Source organism: Zootoca vivipara, chromosome 8, assembly GCF_965207765.1.
Source record: "Zootoca vivipara chromosome 8, rZooViv2.hap1.1, whole genome shotgun sequence".
In the NCBI taxonomy this organism is placed as follows: Eukaryota; Metazoa; Chordata; class Lepidosauria; order Squamata; family Lacertidae; genus Zootoca; species Zootoca vivipara.
In genome coordinates, this window is record NC_142591.1 from 38,341,962 (window position 1) to 38,364,292 (window position 22,331).

General features: G+C 41.4%; 2 protein-coding genes across 2 annotated transcripts; one reads left to right on the forward strand and one right to left on the reverse strand.

Annotated features, from left to right (window-relative positions):
- Nucleotides 1-1,816: 1,816 nt before the first annotated feature.
- MC2R (melanocortin 2 receptor) lies at nucleotides 1,817-3,803 on the forward strand. The gene has a single exon (XM_035125899.3). The coding sequence runs from the start codon at nucleotides 1,898-1,900 to the stop codon at nucleotides 2,867-2,869; it is 972 nt and encodes a 323-aa protein (XP_034981790.2). The 5' UTR covers nucleotides 1,817-1,897; the 3' UTR covers nucleotides 2,870-3,803.
- Nucleotides 3,804-14,659: 10,856 nt separating this feature from the next.
- On the reverse strand, nucleotides 14,660-20,730 carry MC5R (melanocortin 5 receptor). Its single transcript, XM_088675302.1, has one exon. It carries the CDS (start codon nucleotides 20,575-20,577, stop codon nucleotides 19,600-19,602), a length of 978 nt encoding a protein of 325 aa, XP_088531428.1. The 5' UTR covers nucleotides 20,578-20,730; the 3' UTR covers nucleotides 14,660-19,599.
- Nucleotides 20,731-22,331: the final 1,601 nt, after the last annotated feature.

Genomic DNA, 22,331 nt, shown 5'->3' on the forward strand with positions numbered 1-22,331 from the left:
TTCATTGTAGGAAGCACCATCAAGATCAGTAAAACTTATTTCTGACTGAACATGCACAGAATCAGGCTCTGCATGGGTTTAAAATCTGCTTCCACCTACGTGCAGAATTAGCCATTTCGTCCAGTGCAGTTTACTTATGCCTAATGCAAATATTTCCTACTTTTCATTAAATCAATATAAGTCTCAGGATATGAAGTTTTTACACATTTTCATAAGGATTTTTTTATCCCTGAAATTGGGTTAGTAAGATCATGTGAGAAATGACATTTGCCTGTCAATCTTCCATGGTGTTTCTTGTAATTGGTCTGTGATGGGGTGAGATTTATATTAACCGGCTAATTTCTGGCATGTTCCCCCCCCCCAAAAAAAATTTGCAGCATCTGACCAAGCCGAGAAAGCTTCATTATTAAAGAAAGAAAATAATAAATTTGCTTTACGGTAACTTTCTCCAGTCTACGATCACTATAATAGTTAGGTGATAGATATTCACACATATGCAATTTACTAATAATGTATACATACACATGTGTACATAGAGACTAACAGGGAGAGAGAGAGAGATTCACACACAATCAACTAACAGCATGAGGGCAGCGTAGGGCCATGGCCACCAGTCCTGTCCTCCCAACATTGCATCCCTACTAGCCCATTGTCTACATATTGGGAGAGCCAATGGCCATGCCATGTCCTAGAGTGGAGCCAGCTTAGGTTTCTCCTATGATTTATCAGGTTCAACAGAGATAGCAGGTTCTTCTCTATGAATGTTTCTTCACAATGTGTGGACAGTGGAAAGTGAAGATAAGATCTCCAGTTTATTGGATCATCTCCAAACAATTTGATTCCAGGTATGGGAAACCTCTGGCCCACCAAATGTTGTTGGACTTCAACTCTTATCATCCCTAACCATTAGGCATGCTTGCTGATGGGAGTTAGAGTCTCACAACATCTGAAGGAAAACAGGTTCACCATCCCTTATCTAAATAGACATCGACTGCCTGTTCTGAATTACTAACCATCTCCCTAACAAAGGAATAGTTGCCTAGTTGTAACAATATATTATGTACGTATCTATGGTGCCCTCCAGAAGTTTCTGGACTACAACTCCCACAATCCCTGAACAATGGCCATGTGCTGATGGGAATTGGACTCCAGCAACATCTGGAATGCACACTTTAGCTACCCCTGGTGTAGCCAGATAGTTTGCTCTGTATCCACTTTGCTTCCACTGCTAGTTTAGAAAGCAGTGGACACATGACGTTAGCCACAATCCACATATATCCTGTATCAATCTTATCATATCTTATTAAATGTCGTGTTTTGATGCATTTTTCCCCAGACCAACTTTGATCCGAATTGAGAAAAGGATGACCTTGCTGTGGTTTAAGACACTAATGCATACACAGCCTTTGTGGCTTTTCCCATCTAACTGACATGGGCTAGAGCACAATGCCTCAATTACTTGGAAGATATTTTTACTCCTCTATATTTATTCCTTTACACAGTTTTGCTCTCACACGTCCCAGATGAATATCTGATCAGGGCACTGTACACCTCACGGCAACACGGCTAGCATTTCAGCAGAGTGAGCCAAACCAACCATAATGCTCTGAGCTATATGGGTTCTGTTGCTTCTTCTCAAGCTTGAATCCTACATGGATTAGGGAGCAGGCAACTCCCAGTAGCAACCAAGAACAATACGTGCAGAATGCTTACATTTTCTAGTAAACATATGTGAACTCAGTCTAAGTTTTCCATGTATTTCATTTTGGTGTTTCTCATTCCTTATTGGTTAACCATTTCCCCAGGTTTACTTTGAATGATTTCACCATAACAAGATGCTCAGCTGGACACAGTGGCTGTTGCAGAAGGTCAAGCCACAGTGAGTACTGAAATATATATGGTTGCAACAATGAAGATCGACCGAGGTTCTGAAACAACAAGGCTTCTGGTACAGACAAATGCTCCTCCATCGGAAAACAACAGTGAACTCTCAATGAACGCCTCTGACTGTGCACAAGTCATTGTGCCAGAAGAAATCTTCTTCACCATTGCCGCTCTAGGAGTACTGGAAAACCTGCTGGTGCTCATAGCAGTGGGGAGGAATAAGAATCTGCATTCACCCATGTATATTTTCATTTGCAGCTTAGCTGTTTCAGACATGCTGGGGAGTTTGTACAAGACTCTGGAGAACATCCTCTTCATCATCTTCTGCAAGATGAGATACCTAACATGTCAGGGAGCCTTGGAAAAAACAATGGATGATATTTTAGATTTCATGTTTATTCTATCTTTACTGGGTTCCATTTTCAGTCTGTCGGCCATTGCAGCTGATAGATATATAACCATCTTCTATGCACTGCGGTACCATAACATCATGACAATGAAGTGTACTTTAGTGATATTGGTGGTCATTTGGGCATTCTGTGCTGGGAGTGGCATCGCAGTGGTCATTTTCTCCCATGAAACAGCTACTGTTGTGTCCTTCTCTGTCTTCTTGTGTTTCATGCTCATTTTTATCCTCAGCCTCTATATCCATATGTTCCTGCTTGCACGCTCTCATGCCAAAAAGATTGCTTTGCAGCCTACCAGCTCGGTTCACCAGAGAGCTAACATGAAAGGAGTCATTACCTTAACTGTCTTACTTGGGGTTTTTCTCTGCTGCTGGGCCCCTTTTGTCCTTCATATGCTTCTGATGGCGTTTTGCCCACAAAACCCTTATTGCATTTGCTATGGGTCCATTTTTCACGTGAATGGTATACTGATCATGTGCAATGCTGTGATTGACCCCATGATTTATGCATTTCGAAGTCCAGAGCTGAGAAGTACATTTAAGAGATTGTTCTGCTGCAGGAAGCCAAGCTGGACTTAGCCACTGGAACTTCAAAAACAGAATGCAGAGCCACCACAAGCTGCACTTCCATAGAACCATTTGCTTTGTCTTGTAGTACGGTGGTACCTTGGTACTCAAACAGCTTGACTCCTGAACAAATTGGCTCCTGAACGCTGCAAACCTGGAAGTGAGTGCTCCAGTTTGCGAACGTTTTTTTGGAAGCTCAACATCCGACGTGGCTTCCACGACTTCCAATTGAGTGCAGGAAGCTCCTGCAGCCAATCAGAAGCCACGCCTTGGTTTTCAAACCGTTTCAAGAATCGAATGGACTCCTGGAATGGATTAAGTTCAAGAACCAAGGTATCCCTGTATCTCAAAAAATAATATGATGTTGACATTTGAGACTGCTTTGCCACACAGTGGGGTACAGCAGTGAACCTTGGGCTTATGCATCTTCTCTCACATAGACACTGGTTTTTATTAGAGGCTATATGCACAGCATGTGAACCACAGGTTCTCTTCAGTTCCCTGCCATGTGACTGAATTATGCTTCTAGACCACATGTGAATCAGCCTTGCAGGAATAGGCTGCTGCCTACAGAATCTTAGGTCATAATGAATCAATTAGTCTCCAAAGCACCACCATTCTCTTTTTGCTGCTAGGCTAAAAAATATATTCATAGGAAGAGGGTGAATAAAGTGGTAACAGACATGACTTAGATCATGTTTCCCTAACCTCGTTGCCTCCAGATGTTTTGAACTACAACTCCCACCATCTCTGACCCTTAGTCATACTGGATGGGGCTGCATTTCAAGATGTTTGGAGGGCACCATGTTCAGGGGAGGCTAGCTTGGATACAGTTTGTGGGGGATCAGAAATTAGTCGTGTGTGCACACAACTGGGTTCTGATTTGCAAACTTGATTTGGAGGGATTGTTCAAACCACAGTACAGTGTGCCAGTTTATACATCACAGCGAAGTATGGCTTGACAAACCAGGAAGTGTTAAGTCACATGTGTGTGGACTGAGGGAAGGAGAGGAGGAGGGAATGTGTGAATCTATACATGGCTGAGTCCTTAGTCCAGACCATAGATTCCACATATACCCACATACACTGCATACTCCTAATGTTAGATAGATAGATCTGTATTGTTTCAATTTTATTGTGTGTGCTACTGAAGTGAGCACATAGATATAAAGATACTTTAGTTAAGTTTTAAACTAAAATAGGCAACAATGAGAAAATGGTGGAAGTTCATTGATTTAAAAGCTTCAGTAGAAAAGATAGAAATGAATTTAGACTTAATCATCCAGGGAACAAATGTTTTTTTAGATGAAGCCAGCTGTTAGTCATCAAAAGCTCTGTCTTGTTATAAAACACATTAATGCGATTTCTATTAATTACAATTAGTTACACTACTTCAGCAGCAGGATCTGAAAACATGGTTAATTTTAGGTGTTTCTGAAATCATCTGTAATGTCAGACATTTGAATATCGAACTCCATATTCTAAAATTGTATGAAGTTTGTACACCTGTAAGTTCTACTTCTGGCAGGGTGTGCAGGAACATCCACTGTGAGCTTAGCATTTTGTCTAGCAACATTCAACTTAGGGAAATATGCACAGCATTTGCCACCAATTACTACTGTTGTGGATGGTCACTGTGCTTTTTTTAAAAAACCCCACTGTTCGTATAATTTCCCTCAATATCCATATAGATATAGATAGCTACCGACTGAGGACAACACTTTCGTACATCAGATGAAGTGGGCTCTGCTCCAAGAAAGAGTTTATGCCAATATACATTGACTAGTCTTTAAGGTGCCGCATGACTCTTGCTGCAACACAACAGACTAACATGGGTACCTTTCCTGAGGTGTACTGTATGGGATGTCAAATCTCCTATGCTGTTCTTCTGGCGTATAACCACATAACTAGAGCGTCACTCCTTAAAGATTGCTTCTAATCTGACACGTTTAGCTTAGTCAGGTCCTTGTTGATGTTTTCAGACCTTAGGGCCTGGTAACCACATATCCCAGTAGCTGATCCCAGCAAAGGTGCCGGGGAAGAGTAGTCAGTGCCAACCAGCAAATCACTGAACTCATATCCTATGTTTGCTGGCTGTGGTGTTCTCCTGCTATGAATAGCGCATGCTATGATTTTCTGTTCCAGAATGGTCTGCGCTTACCTTTTACAAGGCTTCTCTCACCTCATACACTTTAATGGAGGTGTAGCCTCCAAATGTTGTTGGAGTCCATCAGCCCCAGTCAAGGGGGATGAGAGTTAGAGTCCAACAGCATCTGAAAGCAACCATGTTGACTACCCTTGCTTTAATGTATGCTCAGGTTTATTTGGATCTTTGTAATTATCTTTCTTTTTAATGCCTTCTTGGAATATTGTAATTATTGTTTCAATTAAAAACATAAAACAGCTTTGCTGGATCAATCTATTTCAGAACCCTCTTTCCCAGAGTGGCCAACCACATGCACCTGAGAAGCCCACAAGCTCAGGAATACACCTAATAAGCATTTACAATAATCAATTCAATTCAATTCAACACCTTTATTGGCATATATAAGACAATAAAAACTATATAGACTGTCTATATGTGTTATAATTCTGAAATATACAGTAAAGAGGGAATCCTCGGCAATCACTATTATACAGGCCAAACTACCCCAGATTTAACCTCAAAGATCCTGGTCAAAAATTGTACCATAACTCTAGTGAGAACAGGAGAGTCATCTCTCAGTAGAGACTGCACCGAGTGTTGTTTATTGGCGGGGGGCCCAAGCCACAGAGAGGACATCGAAGGATCATCACGGAAGATGTTAAAAAGAGGGCGGTCCAAAGAGTCAGGTACATTCTGGTCACAGGTACAGAGTCTGTTCTGGTAAGAGATGCCTCTGAGCCTTCCAGATAACACGGAGGATGGAAAGGCATTCAAGCAGGCCAGCATAAATACTCTGCGGTGTAATGACGCTGACTTCCGGCTTCCGAAGGAGCAACAACCTCCCTTCAGACCTCCGCACTTACAATAATCTAAGCCAGTAATCGTTCCTTACATCTTCTGGCAATGAATCCCATATATTTGTTAAGCCTTGTGCAAATAAGTGCTTCCTTTGTCAGCCCTCAATCTACTACTGCTAATCTGTTTTGTTGACTGACCCCAAATTCTGCTTTTATGAGAATCAGTGAAGAACTTCTCCAGGCACTTTCTTCCACGCACAATGCATAATAAAACCTCTGTGCACTCTGATCGTCATCTTATTTCTAAAAATAAAAGACTTCTAGTGTTGTTTTCAAAAAAAAAACTTTTGCTCAGAGCAGACCCATTGAAATTAATGCCCATTGCTTACATCCATTAATTTCTGGGTTAAAATTAGTTAAATGCAACCTTTAGTACCAACCTAGCAGTTTGAAAGCACGTCAAAGTGCAAGCAGATACTGTAAATAGGTACCGCTACAGCAGGAAGGTAAACGGCCTTTCCATGTGCTGCTCTGGTTCACCAGAAGTAGCTTTGTCATGCTGGCCACATGACCTGGAAGCTGTACGCTGGCTCCCTCAGCCAATAACGTGAGATGAGCGCCGCAACCCCAGAGTCGGTCACGACTGGACCTAATGGTCAGGAGTCCCTTTACCTTTACCTTTAGTACCTTTGCCATTTCAGTATAGAAGGTGCTTCCACACCATTCCCACTTATCTTGTTGACTGCTTTGGAACAACTTGCCATAAGTCATTACCGAACATGATTTACAGAACAAGTAATTAAAAAGCACACCATAGTTCAATGAATCCTCAAATGGCTGCAGTAAATATTTGAAGTCCTTGTGGGTAGGGAAAATATGTCCACAGTTTTACTGGGCTCCACCAAATTGCATATGGGTAACACATCAAAAGTTGGTCTATCAAGCTGAGGATTTGAAGTGTGGCATGAATAAATCTTTCTGCACAGAGCAGGAGGATTAAATGACACTGAAAGGATGAAAGAGACCATGTTTGTTCAAAATAAGCCAGTTCCTATTATCTTTCCATGTCATGCTGCTCCTATTATGCAGAAAGAGATGTGAACTAGGTAAGGATTTGTTAGAAATCAGAAAAGAAGAAAGAAAGAAAGAAAGAAAGAAAGAAAGAAAGAAAGAAAGAAAGAAAGAAAGAAGAAAAGAGTGCAGAAATCTGAAATGGCGCATGAGGAGAGGTCAATATAATTGACTTGGAAAATTAGAAGTCACTGATGAGTCAGAGCAAAAAAAACTAAAAAGCATGTTCAGGCATTTCATTCACTTTAGCAATCTGCATACGTTAAGCAAATTTCTCACCTCTGTCTATAACTAACCTTGCAAAATCAGAACTGTCACATAGTGACATCAAGCTATGTGAGAGTGAACACTCTCAGATAATTCCTAATAGACAAGACTCTGGGTAGGGGTTGGAATAACTTGCCCATAGGTATGCTGATCCTTATGGCAAATGTAAAAACTCAGGCAGCTATGGGTTCCCCAATTCATTCCTTGCTGTGATGAAGAGAATCTTTTAATATCTAAGTGAAAACTTATGTTGCATTCTATGGGTGGAAATGAAAAAGGTGAAGAAGCTGCTGCTTTTGATGACTTTGACAGCAACCTTTATTGAAGGTTATGAATGATGACCTTATTTACCAAATATCAAATCTTCCACTTTATTCTTGTGCACCACAGAAACCATTTCTCAGCTCCTTAAAGGAGGAATTTTGCACTGAATGTTGATAGCAATTAATTATGAAAGCATCCAGGTTGTACCTGTAGGTTCAGGCCGTGTGAGTTTTATGTACCATGACCATAATTTTGTGAGTCTTTCAGTAATTATTGACTGTGCCTCATGGATTGCATAATTAAAATGTCTTTACACTGAGTTCTGGAAATTCATTATGGACGACTCAAAGTAATTAACCTCTGCCTGGCTTCAAGCAGGAGTACACCAATCAAAGTAATTAACTAAGCGACAGACAAAGAATTGCAATTAGATAAAATGAAACTATAGACTTGTGGACCTGTTCATGTGGGCGCTGTGGATCCAAATTATACGACCAAGTGTGGGTGGGCTATCAGCACTCCATTAATTTCTATGGCAGGTACACTTAGGTTCCTCTGACTAGTCTTGCCATCCTCTTGTGTAAAGACATAAGAAAAGCCCTGCTGAATTAGCCAAAGTTCCATCTAGCCTAGCATCCCATTCTCCTAGTGGCCAACCATATGGCAATGGAAAGCCCACAAGTAGGACATGATGCAATAGCACTCTCCCCAGCAACTGGTATTCAGAGGCCTCTGGCAGTGGATGCTGAACATAGCCATCTTGACTGGTAACCACTGACAGCCTTATCCTCCATGAACTTGTCCTATCCTATGGTCTTCCAAGTCAGGGGCCATCACTACATCCCGTGGCCATCATGACATCCATAGGGCACCCAGGCAAGAGAACTCTGTTGGATGGGCCTAAAGGAACTATGCCTATTAAGTCCTTCACCTTATATTACCTTCCATAACTCCATAGAGCCCACTCTAGAAAACTGATTGCTTTAAGTTTATCCTTGGATAGGTTACCATCTAAGAATGAAGACTGAAAATACAGGTAATAGTATACATCTTACCTTTTGTCCCTAACAACCAATTTACTTCCAATAATTCCTTATAGCAAAATGTTGTAATTGTTTTCATCCAAAGGAAGATTTCTGAGCATCATGGTCCTCCTAACAGTTCTCAGAACTCTTAAACTACAGCTCCCAGATTTCTTTGAGGGTGGAGGGAGACCATGCCAGATTAAAGTGATATACGTTTCCGAGCACAATTCAAAGTGTTGGTGCTGACCTTTAAAGCCCTAAATGGCCTCGGTCCAGTATACCTGAAGGAGCGTCTCCACCTCCATCGCTCTGCCCGGACACTGAGGTCCAGTAACGAGGGCCTTCTGGCGGTTCCCTCACTGCGAGAAGCCAAGTTAAAGGGAACCAGGCAGAGGGCCTTCTCGGTAGTGGCACCTGCCCTGTGGAACGCTCTCCCACCAGATGCCAAAAAGAAAAATAACTACCAGACTTTTAGAGGACATCTGAAGGCAGCCTGTTTAGGGAAGCTTTTAATCAGGCATCCCCAAACTTTGGCCCTCCAGATGTTTTGGACTACAATTCCCATCATCCCTGACCACTGGTCCTGTTAGCTAGGGATCATGGGAGTTGTAGGCCAAAACATCTGGAGGGCCGCAGTTTGGGGATGCCTGCTTTTAATCTTTAAGAAATTAGTGTATTCTAATATTTCTGTTGGAAGCCGCCCAGAGTGGCTGGGGAAACGCAGCCAGATGGGCGGGGTATAAATAAATTATTATTATTATTATTATTATTATTATTATTATTATTTAAAAGTGTAGTGTGAATGTGGTCAGATTTTCCGTGTTTATTTTTTACTGTCATACATGGGCTAATATATGCATTTTGTAACATCTGAGCAACGGCATGAAGGGACACAGCCCTCCCCTCAGGGTCTACATACACACTGGTTCCACTTTGGATCTCTGCACTGAAAACATGAAGGTCTGAAGTGATGCCAGACCATGTATGTGGGGGATGTTGGGGCCCGGGCCTGCACACACACACACCTCCATCCCCTTCATCTGTTTGTACAACTGCCTGAGCAGCGCTGAAACATGGAAAAGAAGCTGTTCAAAAATGATGGGACAAAAGTTGCTTTCTTTTTCTTTCTTTTCTTCATTGGTTTTATAAGAAGCGGTGGTTCCTAATGGAGAACTTACGCCTCCATAAATAAGATTGAAGCCATCAGTGCCATTTGAGGCTTTTGTTTGCGATCCTACCTGTAGAATACTTAGTTAGCTTTAGCATTCACTGTGCTGTAGGATTTTCAGCTATTCTCAACATATGTTCAGCCCTAAACACGCCCTCAGCCACAGACAAAAGCCCTCAGTCCTGCATCCTTGGCAACAGTGGCTTACTTGTGAATTGTTGAGACCGACAGAGCTGTCACTTGAGCTTTGTGTGCTTTTGTAAGCTATTTTCTCGATGCTGAAGCAAAGTTTGCCATTTCTGTTCAATAAAAAAAATTGTATGCTACATATAATAAAGGTGGTGGTGGTCAGGTTAGGTTAAAGTTGCGAGGTTGCTGGTATCATCCAGGTCCCTTTTTTTCATTCCCTTCCATGTGTGTTATTTTTAAATTTGAACAGCTCAGTGCTACAAATCTAAACAGTCTTCATTCTTAGCTGAGTGGATCTCTAAGGTGAGATGTTCCATTCAAAATGGCTGGACTACCATGGTTACTGTGGAGGGCTCCATCTCACATCACTCCAGGATACCACATAATGGCACTAACAATGTGGTTAATTATCATGCCAACTTTGCCAGGCTCTCCCACACTAACCCAAAGCAGCTATTAAGCATGCTATTACCTTAAGCTCTTAAACCTGCGCATTTTCTAAGCAAGCCACAACAAGGCACCATCACAGGAAAAGCCTCGCTCCGTTTTCTCACTGAGCTGCATACACACCACAAATTTAAAGCAAACAACACCCCAAAAAGATTCCTTGAAGCTTTAGTTTGTTATTGGAGCTGAGAATAGTAGCTCTGTGGGGGATAAACTGCAGTTCCCAGGAATAAAAATATGGTGTGTAGGCTATGCAGCCAAAGTGGGTAATATGTACTCTTGAGCTAGGGTGGCCATGTGTCCTGCTGTACAGAGGACAGCTCTCCATTTACAAGGCTATCAGAGGGTAGCCCTCAGTTTGAAGGAGTCTTTGATTAATTTAAAGGGTGGTCCAAGTCCAGTTTAGTAAAGAACCATAAGAAAGGAGAACAACATGGACAGCAGACTGAGCAAGAACATTGAGCATTGAGTCACAGTCCTCCCCAGCATTGCAAGATTTAGTTTCATTCCAATTATAGTATTTATTCCTAAATCTCCATGTATAATACATATGCATTTTAAAGGTGTCCTGAACCCCTGGCCTACATGGCAGCAAGTCAGTATGTCACGTCCAAAGTTTGAAGTCCAGGGGTCAAACCATACAGCCAAAGTCCAGGGAAAACAGTCCAGGGTTAATCCAAGTTGCCAAGACTGAAGTCCAGCTGTCAGGATACAGTCCAGAGTTGAACCTGAAGCACAGTCCCCCTAGAGATTCAGGAGCATCTGAGCCAAGGGCCACCAACATGGGCAGCTGAGCAGACACTCAGCTCTGCTTCCCTTTTGTACTTCACTGATTTCAGCATCTGGGCTTGATAAGACATGAAACTCTCGTTTGTTCCAAGCTGAGGAATAGTACCCCTCCACCCATCTGAGGAATAATACCCCTCCACCCAGAGCTAGTGAGCCCCACCTGGCCAGCTAGGGAGCTGGGCTGTGGGCCTGTCTCAGTCTCCTAGAGTGTCTCTCCTACTAGTCCCTAAACCTCAGAGCCCACCATGTTCATGGGTACAGGGGCCCTTCTGGCTCTGGTGATGGGTCCTGCTGCTCTGGTTCCTGTGCACTGACCCTCATCCCCTCGCCATCCTCCGTCACCCTGTACTTCCATCCCCATCACATGATTGCCCCGGTGTGTCCCAGTCCCACCTACACCCCTCACTGGGATCTTCTTCCTCCTTCCCATCGTCCTACCAGTTCATGACAAAAGGTAACAAGCAGTCCTGAGAGATGGAAACCAGTGCTGTTGCTTCAAAACAAGGGCAACTTTGGGATGAGAAGCAGCTCTTTGTTACACACATTACAGTGATCCAATTGGGGAAGTTTCCAAGCCATGGATGGTGGTAGCAAGACCCAAGTCAGATTTCTGCACTTTCCAGATTTCGTCACAACTTTTATCATATACTTAATTATTTCAACACTTTTTGCACTGCTTATGTGAAACAATAAGCTTAGCAAATACAATAAAAATAAAATCAATTAAAAAAATAAATATTAAATCAGATTCTAGCCAAATCAGTTTTCTTCCATTCTCCCCACATCATTTAGATGAACCAGACTTAATTAACTCTTTTCATCTTTCAGTTTAAGCCAATCCCTCTGCTTCTTCTCCTCTTGTTTGCTTGCAGCTCGCTGTTGTCTCCTGAGATCAATCTGCTAATTAGGTTCTCAGAGGAAAAAAGAAACTAGAATAATTATCCAATCAATAAGCAACCCAACATGTCTTCAGATGCTCTGTGAAATTATTCATTAGAATACCAATCTTCTTCTTTTTTTTAAAAAAAAAAAATACCATTGTACCAACATGTAGATAAAGAGATGTGAAGTTCAGTATTTTGCTGTTTTCTAGCAGTATGCTTCATTTATTAATTATGAGGGTATTTACATACCACTATTCATTAAAAAAAATCAGAGCAGTTTGCCACAATCATACGTAAAACTAGACAATAAAAAACATCTAACATTTATTCTAAAAAAGAAATTTTGAAAAAAATAAAACCAGAGATCAGCTATTACAGAAAGATGCCAGCAAATGTTTGGATGCAGAACACCAAACATAAGTACAGTTGTACCTCGGGTTACAGACGCTTCAGGTTACAGACGCTTCAGGTTACAGACTCCGCTAACCCAGAAATAGTATTTTAAAAATCCTTCCAGTAGCACCTTAGAGACCAACTAAGTTTGTCATTGGTATGAGCTTTCATGTGCATGCACGCTTCTTCAGATACATCTGTATCTGAAGAAAAGTATCTGAAGAAGTGTGCATGCACACAAAAGCTCATACCAATGACAAACTTAGTTGGTCTCTAAGGTGCTACTGGAAGGAATTTTTTAATTTTGTTTCGACTATGGCAGACCAACACTGCTACCTACCTATAACCATAAATAGTACCTCGGGTTAAGAACTTTGCTTCAGGATGAGAACAGAGCAGCAGCAGCCCCCATTAGCTAAAGGTGCCTCAGGTTAAGAACAGTTTCAGGTTAAGAACAGACCTCCGGAACGAATTAAGTTCTTAACCCGAGGTGCCACTGTACAGCGTTGAAGCATGGCTTTGACTAAGGAGTAGGCAAAATCCTACAGACATTTAAGTCTCTAACATAATTTTCACAAGTTTTTGCAGAGTTCTAATGAATCACCAAGAACAGTAGAATGGGAGCATTGAGAAGGGCAAGATAGGGGGCTGCTCCAAGTGCTGCCCCATTTATTATCTCTGATGGGCTCCTGTGCCTCATGTGCACATCCATTGATTTTTTCCTAGGGGTATCAGCTTTGTTAGTGTCTATTGGTGTTTTGCTTTTTTAAAAATTGTGCATGGATAAGCTGCCCCATTAGGGCTGCTGAGTGACAGTATTCAACTTTACCTCTAGGGTCAAACTAGACATGCCATAGGAGTTTCTGTGTTTGGAGTGCCCGGCATCTTTTCATTTCACAAAAAGGCAGCAATGGGATCAGGGAAGAAGGGATCAGCCTGTGAAGAAAGGGGCCCGATCCTTTGCCTCCACTGTCCCATCATCTCCTGCAACCTGACACGAAAAACCTGATCTGGGACACAATGTAACTTGCTGGAATCATTTGCAGTGTTGTGGTGAATCAGCATTTGAGATTAGGGTTGGTGGTTCTCCAAACCTCTGGACCAGATTTAGAGGGTGAAAGGGGCACTGCAGAGGAAGTTCCACTGTGCAAGTGAAAAACTCACATGAGTGAAACAGCAGCAGCAGCAGCACTGGATTCAACCATCTAGAAATAAGCCTTTTTTGTGGGAAAATGGGGGGCTTGTGTGATTTGCCTTGAGATCTGTTTGCTTTTTAATCAGTTACCCATGGAAACACCTGCTTCTGAAAATACCTAGGAGGGATAAACAAAGTAAAGCAAGTACAAAGTGTTCCTCTTCTGTGCAATGACTTTTATATGCTCTTTCATGATAAAATACAGCACTTTGAAGCCCATATGGTCCATTGTAAGGCCAGGTCTCTTTGCAATTTACCACACCACTGGGATTTTTAGACTAATGTCAGTGCATATATTGGGGGGGACAGGAACTAGGTTATTTGATTTCCTCGCCCTGCACAGTGATGTGTCTAATTTTATGGTTGATGGTGCAGTCGTTATCAGCCCAACTTCTATGCCTTGAAGTATCAAGTTCTCTCTTCAGTTTGGCTTCCTTTATTACTCCATTGCCTTTCGTTGCTCTCTCTGGTTGCTTGCTGTTGTTGTCCTCATTATGCATCCAGCCTTCCTTTCTGACTGACCTTTTTAGATAAAGGTCACAGAAGAGGCGTCACACATCTTTCATCAAAGGTTTGTGGTGCAAAAACTCCGGAGGATGAGAATGGCACATGCCATGTGTTTGCTCATTAGCTCACACAAGGCACTTTCAACCCTCACTTCAGGTGAGAAGTTATTCCTGGCACCTGTAGCTTAGTCCTTTCATATTCCTCCTCATTAAATAGGAATTTAATATTATATTTGCACATCATGGTGCTGGAGCATATAACACACACATGGACACAGATAACTAGTCACACAGTTGTTAGTTTATACCTACTGAATTCAGTGGGCTTTTCAGGTGCAGAGTTGGAATTTGTGCACATATAAATAGAATGTGTGTGTATACAATCTAAAACTACAAGTTATATACTACAAATAATGCAGGTGTATGTTTTGTGCATTTCCACTCTTCTGCATTATGAACATTAATTTTCCATTACAGGACTATCCACATAACTAGTAAATACAGTCCAGACAAATATGAACAGGGATATGCATATGATTGTTAAATTTTCTTGATTCTTTTCTTTTATCTTTTTGTATACTTACCACTTTGAGGGTTTTCATAATCTAGTGGTATATAAAGTTTATGAAATAAATAAATAAATAATAATACACTTGTCCATACAGGGACTTGATCAATCATTTTATTCACAATATGTTTTCTAATGTTAAGTGAACTGTGCTTCTCAAATCACAATGAACATGGTCCGAAGTACACTGTCCTGCCGCCATACGGTATATGGATATCTGTGCATACAATGGCTTCCTTTCTTTATTTGTAGCATTTATTCCACACCATCAGTGTACATTTAACCTTCCAGAATGACATCGGGAAAAGAGACATTGAGGACGATACTTCTCTGCCTGATTTTGGGCAATTTAGGACACCCTCCCACTTCAGCCCTATGTGACACAACATATCAGTCAGGGCTGGCTCAGACATAGGTCAGCACTCAAACATAGAGATGAGCAGGAAGTTTAATTCTTTATTCAAGAAAACAGCAGACAACGCAGAGAAGTCTCAAGGCAGGACCAGCTTCCATAGCACAGTTGCCAGGTTCCTGCTTCACACTTGCCCCCAAGACCCCTCCTCTTCTGGAGATTGCTCACGTAGCCATAACACTGTGGGACAGGACTCTTGCTTCATGTTTTGAGTCTGAACAGCTTTCTGCCCTTGGCTCTTCCCTCTCGCCCAAGCCTGTTGCTTCTTCAATGGCCCACCATTCTCCTCCCCCCTGACCTGTCCTCAGTGTCCCACTACCATTCCTCATGCTCTGAACCTTCCTCCTCTGAGGCTTTCCTAGGGGTTTGCCAGCAGGTGCCTCGCACCACTCCTTGTCATCCAGCCAGTCCCTGACAATATCCTGCACTGTTTGGTAGATGCTCCCTACCTCAGAGAGAGACTTTTTGGGTCTGCATGGGAGAAGAGCAGAAGGGGAAGGCCTTCTGCGTGGGCTGCCTTCCGCTCACACAAATTGGGAGACAACCCTATTTCTTTTGCAATCAAGAATAAAATTCACTTTGAAAATGCAGTTAATACATGCATTTAAACTGAGAAATTTAAATGTGTGGTTTTACTCTAGATGGCAAGCCTACAAAAATAGGCCAGTTGCAGTCTTACTGATACTGTTAAAAATGGCAGAGATGTGCTATCATTCTCAGGCAAGCCGAGGCAAGTTCTATAATTCCATTTCAACCCATTTCAAAACTACATCAGAGACATATATTTTTATTTCAAGTAAAATTCCAGAGAAAATGAGATTATGTACATTTCAACAAACTTAATCTTTTAAATTAAATTATACAGCTGAATTTTTCAATTTTCAATATTATCTATATCATGTTTAAATGGAATGCCCACTGGAGACTGTGATTTCCTTATGGAACAAATAGGATGCATGTTGTGCTTTTTACAATATAACAATAAATAATATGAACTCTCCATTCTTAATGCTACAAACAAAATTCACCATGGCACAGCAGTTCAGACTGCTAATACCATCAGTGTTGGGCTCTACCACAATGCATTCGTGTAGGTTTTAGGCTACAATCCTATGGCCAGGGCTGAAGAAAGAGAGAGGAAGATCTAGTATTAGATTCTGTCCGACCCCATCACCCTTCCACAGCTGTGGCAACTTCTGTGGAACTCCAAAATCACTAAGGTCAAAAGGGAGATGATATAAGAGTTGGGGATGTGTTGGGGGAAGACTGTGAAAAGATTTGCAGTTAAAGAATCTGGTTCCATCCCACTCCCCCAACCTAGAAGAAATTTATACCAGCTCGGGAGATAATCTAAATATCATCCTTTTATTTCCCTTCCATTGGAAACATGGGAGGGAAATGTAGAAAAAAAGAGAGAATTGGGAAAGGGGCAAATGAGGACATGGTTTAACTACCTTTGGACCCATCAGCCACCCTTAGGACTGCATGGTAAGAATTAACTAAGTCCAGTCATTTAAAAAAATCACTGAAAGCCATTCACCAAATTCACTGAAAGAAAAGTTCTAGTGTAGTTGAACCTGAGCATAAGGAAATCCATATGAGTTCAAATTCTATTTCAGTTATTACCTCATTATGCTGTCATGGGTTCAATAAGTATGTTATTGTCACATGCTGTCACAATCCCCTAGCCTCAGGGTCCCATCAGCAGAATCAGATAACACCCTGATTCATATAGATGTTGCAGGGATGAAAATAAGAAAATGTTATAATTTTCCTAATGTCACAGTGATGGAAGGCATAGTCAGATATTTCAGAAAACATGAAAATATTATTCAAGAGAAAGGCAAATCTGCTTACGCACAATTCAATAATGCACATGTTTCTTTCAGTTTCCATCACTTAGTTTTTAACCAAAGTTAAAAACCCTACCAAAAGAATTATCTCTTTCCAATACATCAAGCACCACACTATACTGCTTCCTGGTTCCAAGACCTACAAGCAGTCTGAAGACTAAATTTGGCCCTGAAAAAACTTTGCCCTAAAACAAGTTCACTGCTGACACTTTGAGATTTATACTTTGTACTGAAAGCTCAGGAGGATTTCAAGTATATGTTAGAAAATTATTAATTGCATGTTACTGCATTTTATGTATGAATGCACACATCAAAAAAAATTTAAAAAGGTGTCTTGCAGATCCACTATATTTTCTGGAAGACTAATGCCTTGAAATCAACCCACCTCTCACCTTCCTAAACACTGCAGTTCCCAGAAAGCATACTTTCCAAAAGCAATTCTTCCCTGAGAATGATGGGGCCTACAGGTATGTCTGTTCCTCCACATTTTTCTAAAATGACTTCCCAAGGTTGACTGGGTAGTTGCTGTGTAGATGAGAATATGTTTTAATGCTTCTCAGCATTGACCTTGAAACAATCACAAAGGTAATAATCCTCTTGATTTGACATTGAAATGCACACTCAGGATGAAGAAATGGCTGTGCTCTACAGATTCTGGAATTCAGTTCCTGCAATGCTAAAAAAAACTAGGACATTAATCTAGGCAACATTAAATCCTATTTAATTCAAAAGAGATTTCAGCATATGCTTAACTCTCCCGCTGAAATCAGTGGAAATTTAAAGGTGCTTAATTCATGCCCCATTTACTCTGAGCATGGTAGGAGTTTTTAATGACACTGATTGTTGATACTCTCAATAGGAAATAATAGGCTCGTGCAAATAGGGTCAAGGTCTCTACATCATAGGACCTTTGTCATCCTCCCCAAAAAAGAAAATTGGAGCTCTTTTGCAACCAGAGACTTGCAGTACTGTATATGCCTCTGGATGATCCCCATGATTGCAGGGCTTCTTTCTGATTTGGGCTTTCAAATGGGATAGCTCAGTTGGTAGAGCATGAGACTCCTAATCTAAGATTGTGGGTTTGAGCCCCATGTTGGACGAAAGATTCCTGCATTGCAAGGGATTGGGCTAGATGATCCTCACGGTCCCTTCCAACTCTGCAACTCCACAACGTTTCTAACCATCCCTGTTTCTAACGCATCTTTAATATGAAAGGTGCATAAAGTCCACCATTTTTTCCTGAAAAGTGTCCTTGTGTATCATCAAGTGCATTTGTAAACATAGGCACAGGCTATCTCATCAAAACACGTGCACAGGGCAATGGGCACCTGGTGAGCAGCTGATCTGTAAATGAAATTTAGCTGTCATAATACCAAAATACATTCACATTGCAAAAGCTAGAGCTGTTTCCTATGCTTAACAAGTTGGAGACAAAGGTCTTGCTCCACCCACTTTTCTTTTTTAATGATACAGCAACACAAGAGGCACTGCCGCTGCTATTTGCAAGCCAATGATCAGCACTGAGATGCCATTTGCGGAGCTGCTCCTGGACTCTCTTCTATCCCAGTCTATACTGCTTCCCTGTGCCACACAACAACAGTGCTGGCTGTGTAAACCAAAACGATTGGCCCGCAGAGTTGGAACATCCATTCCCCTTCACCCACCAGTGGTCTACTCTGCCTAGTTATTTCTATCACAGTTCTACAGCAGGCTTTTTAGCCACGTTTCTATCGACAAGTAACAGACACAACAAAATGGACGTCTTCAGAATTTGCATTCCACGTAAGAAAATATTTCGGTTACAGTACATTCATCTGTTGTGCTGTTCTTGTTTTTAAAACAAGATATCTTGTTTTGTCTTGGTATCTCTTGGCCATCCTCATAGAGGCTGAGGCACGTGGAGCCTGGCATTTGCAAATTGTGTTTGTCACCTAGTATTAATCAGAGCCTGTGAAGGAAACTCTTCACTCTGTACCTGACAGATCCTATCAGAACTAAAGAATGCCAACAAATGCATTGTTTGGTTTAAAACTCACCAGGGTTTCATGCAGTGCAAAAGGAATGAAACAAATATATTTACAGTCACTAGTTAGGAAAATGAAAAAATATAGATGCTATACACACACACATGTGATAGATAGATGATAGATAGATAGATAGATAGATAGATAGATAGATAGATAGATGATAGATAGATGATAGATAGATGCCAATATTTAACTAAATAATTGTGTGAGTGAAATGACTTCCACTTGCACAACAAGACTATCCCTCCCTCCCTCTCCCTTCCACCCCATGTGCCCTGCGCCACCCCCAAATCTGCTCCAGGATGTTGGGGAAACCCTCCGGAAAAAATTAAAGGGTAAGGAGAATGGGGTAGAAGTAGTTCCACTTGCACAATTATTTAGTCTCTGTGTGTGTCAGTGTCAGTGTTGGGTTATCTCCTCTACCCTAAGTGCTTTCATATAGTAAAAGAGATGCCACTCATGTTTATGGGAGCCCATGGAAAACTGTCTAAAATGAGTAATTTCAGCGAGAGAAATTTCAGGTTCCCACACTGAAATGATCACTATCACAAGCCGGACATAGCATTCCATATAGAACAATAAAATGTGTAGAAGAGGGGTGGGGAACATGTGACCATCCAAATGTTGTTGGACGACAGTTTCCATCATCCCATTAACCATTTTGATGGCAGGTTCAAATCCAACAACATCTAGAGAACCTCTTAAGACGTTTTGTTCTTTTAACCCAAATTCACATTTCCCCTAATACTTGCTGGGCAGTCCGCAGACCATTCTTATGCTGTAGCAGCAGATGATCTCCTTGAAAGTCTTTCTCATTTCCTGGCTTCGGAAGGCATAGATCAAGGGATCAATAACTGAATTGCACATGATGAGGATGAGGTACATGTTGAAGTGTGACATGAAGCAAATGCAGTAGAGATTCTGAGGGCAGGATATCATCAGGATGAGATGGAGGAAAAATGGAGCCCAGCAGACAATGAAGATGCCCAGCAGCATAGTCAGGGTGATGGCACCTTTCATGCTGGTCCTCTGGTGAACGGAATTGTATCCTGGCAAGGCTGCTATCCTCTTGACATGAGTACGAGCCAGAAGGAACATATGTATGTACAGCGAGACCATGAGGAACAACATAGTGAAGAACATTGTGATGAGACACATGACGACGTACTTCGATTCATAATAAAGGATGAAGATGATCCCACAGCCAGTACAAAAGGTCCAAATGCATGCAATTATGAGCCCTGATCTTTTCACCGTCATTATGTTGTGATAACGGAGGGCATAAAAGATAGTGATATACCGGTCTACTGCAATAGCTAGCAAACTGCACATGGAAGCCACAACAGATATACATATCAGGGAATCAAAAACATTGTCTATGTGGCGTACAAAAACATCTTCAATAATTAGATGCCTATTGTTTAATAAATATATGGTTATGGTCTCCCAGGCATTTGACACGCTGACCAGCATGTCAGCAACAGCTAAGCTGCACACAAAGAAATACATAGGAGAGTGCAAGTTCTTGTTCTTAACTATGGCACAGATAACTAGGATGTTTTCAAGAAGGCTTACAATGCCAAGTATGAGAAACACCTCCGTTGCTATGACCACTTGCTCACACGTTGATGCCTTAGTCTTGACGGTGGGCACAGTTAGGTTGCTCCCAAGAGCACTCAAGTTAAGGTCTGGGATGTTGGGTTGATTGGATGAGTTCATCTTGGCGGAAGAAGGTGCCCTCCTAAGGTGCTGTTTTCAGTCCGGGAGACTTATTGTAAAACAGTCCTGCAGGTGCATTCTTCGGGAAGGCGGACGATCCTGCCAAACGATCACAAAGCATGACATAAAGCAGAGCTGATGGTGACAAAAGGAATGAAATGCAAAGGGGCAACTAGATATGTAAATGGCAGACCCAAGAGTTGCAATGCGGATTGCTTCCAAAGTCAAATAAAGCAAGGAGCACAGGAGCAATTTAAAACATAGGAATGGGAGGGAGATAGGGTGATGAACTCCCCCACCCCCACCCTGTATCTTATACACATGCAAAATCTCTCTTCCTGGACCACCTATTTTTCTCACAATTGACACATTTCTATATATCCCAGAGAAGATAAATACACTGAGCAAACTTCCTCAGAAAATTAGCATGTTCAGTCTGAACAAGTCTTGAGAACCCCACGGAATAGAACAGCTATAAGACCAGATTTCATCAGCTCAGCCAATCAGATTTACATAAAAGTTTGAATTCCTGCAAGAATTACAAGCTAAGCTTTCAAAGCAAACGGTTCAAAGCTTCTCCTTCATCTTTGTACTTCTCAAGTTTGCAAGTACCGTGATACAAACAGCAAATGACTGTAGCATTAGCCAGCCGTCTTGCAGCAAAATCTCACATCCCCAAAGATATACAGATATTCAAGGGTTTGCTATAACAGCAGGTTTGGTGCTGCTATTTTTTAAATTTGCTTACTATTACTCCAAGGTTAAAGTGCAGTATGGTTTTCTGTTCTATCTGAATAATGAGATGTTTCTGAATGTTTACATTATGAAAGATGTTGCAAGCAGTCAAAACCCTTCATGAATACAACACATATTTTTTTTGAAGGATCCTAAGAGCCTCCATTTACAATTAAAGAAAAATTGTAGCTATTTACCCAGTGCTGTTCCTTCCTATTTCTCTTCAGATCCTGCATATGTTCTTCTGGCTGTCAGAAGTTTCTGATCACCTGTCCATTCAGCATCAAGTGTTTGTGCACTTTTGACAGGAACAAGTGCCATAACAGTGGAAAAGCACTATTCACATCCAAAGAGACAAGGCTGTTATAAATTACTTGCTGTGGAGCTGTCTTTTTATAGTCTCAGAGTTAATGACTTCAACGTTCTGCTTCCAGCTCCTCCTCTGCCCACCCCCACCCCCGCCTTCTTACCACCCAATTTCTCATAGACTTCAATAAGAGGCAAAGACTTGAATTTTTAGCATCACCTAGTGGCTGATATATGTGATGCACCCCCATCTTTTTAAGCTGCAATTTTTTTCCTGCTTTACACATTATTTATATGATATAATTCCCATGCTGTTTTTAATATTTTGCCCCCATTTAATCTCCCAAATATTAAACAGCTTGAAATATGACCTGGCATTTTACTGAAAATTCTTTAGAAGCAGCAAGGTTCCTTTTTTGCAGCAAAAGACTAACACTGATTTCCTCTGAGGGGGAGATATGGACTTACTGTACAAGGCTTAATTTGAACCAGAACTCATTAGCCTCTGCACCTGTTCTCAGTGAATTTTTTTAAGGGGAATGCATGTGTAGTATATTCACTTTTTTATTATTATTATATTATTATTATTATCCCTAAGTGTAAGATCCAACACTTTGTGTTCTGTGTTAGGAACAGCCATTGCGATGCCCTCCTGATGTTGCTGGACTTCAGCTGCCATCGACCCCAGTCATAGTGGCTTATGGTTTGGGATG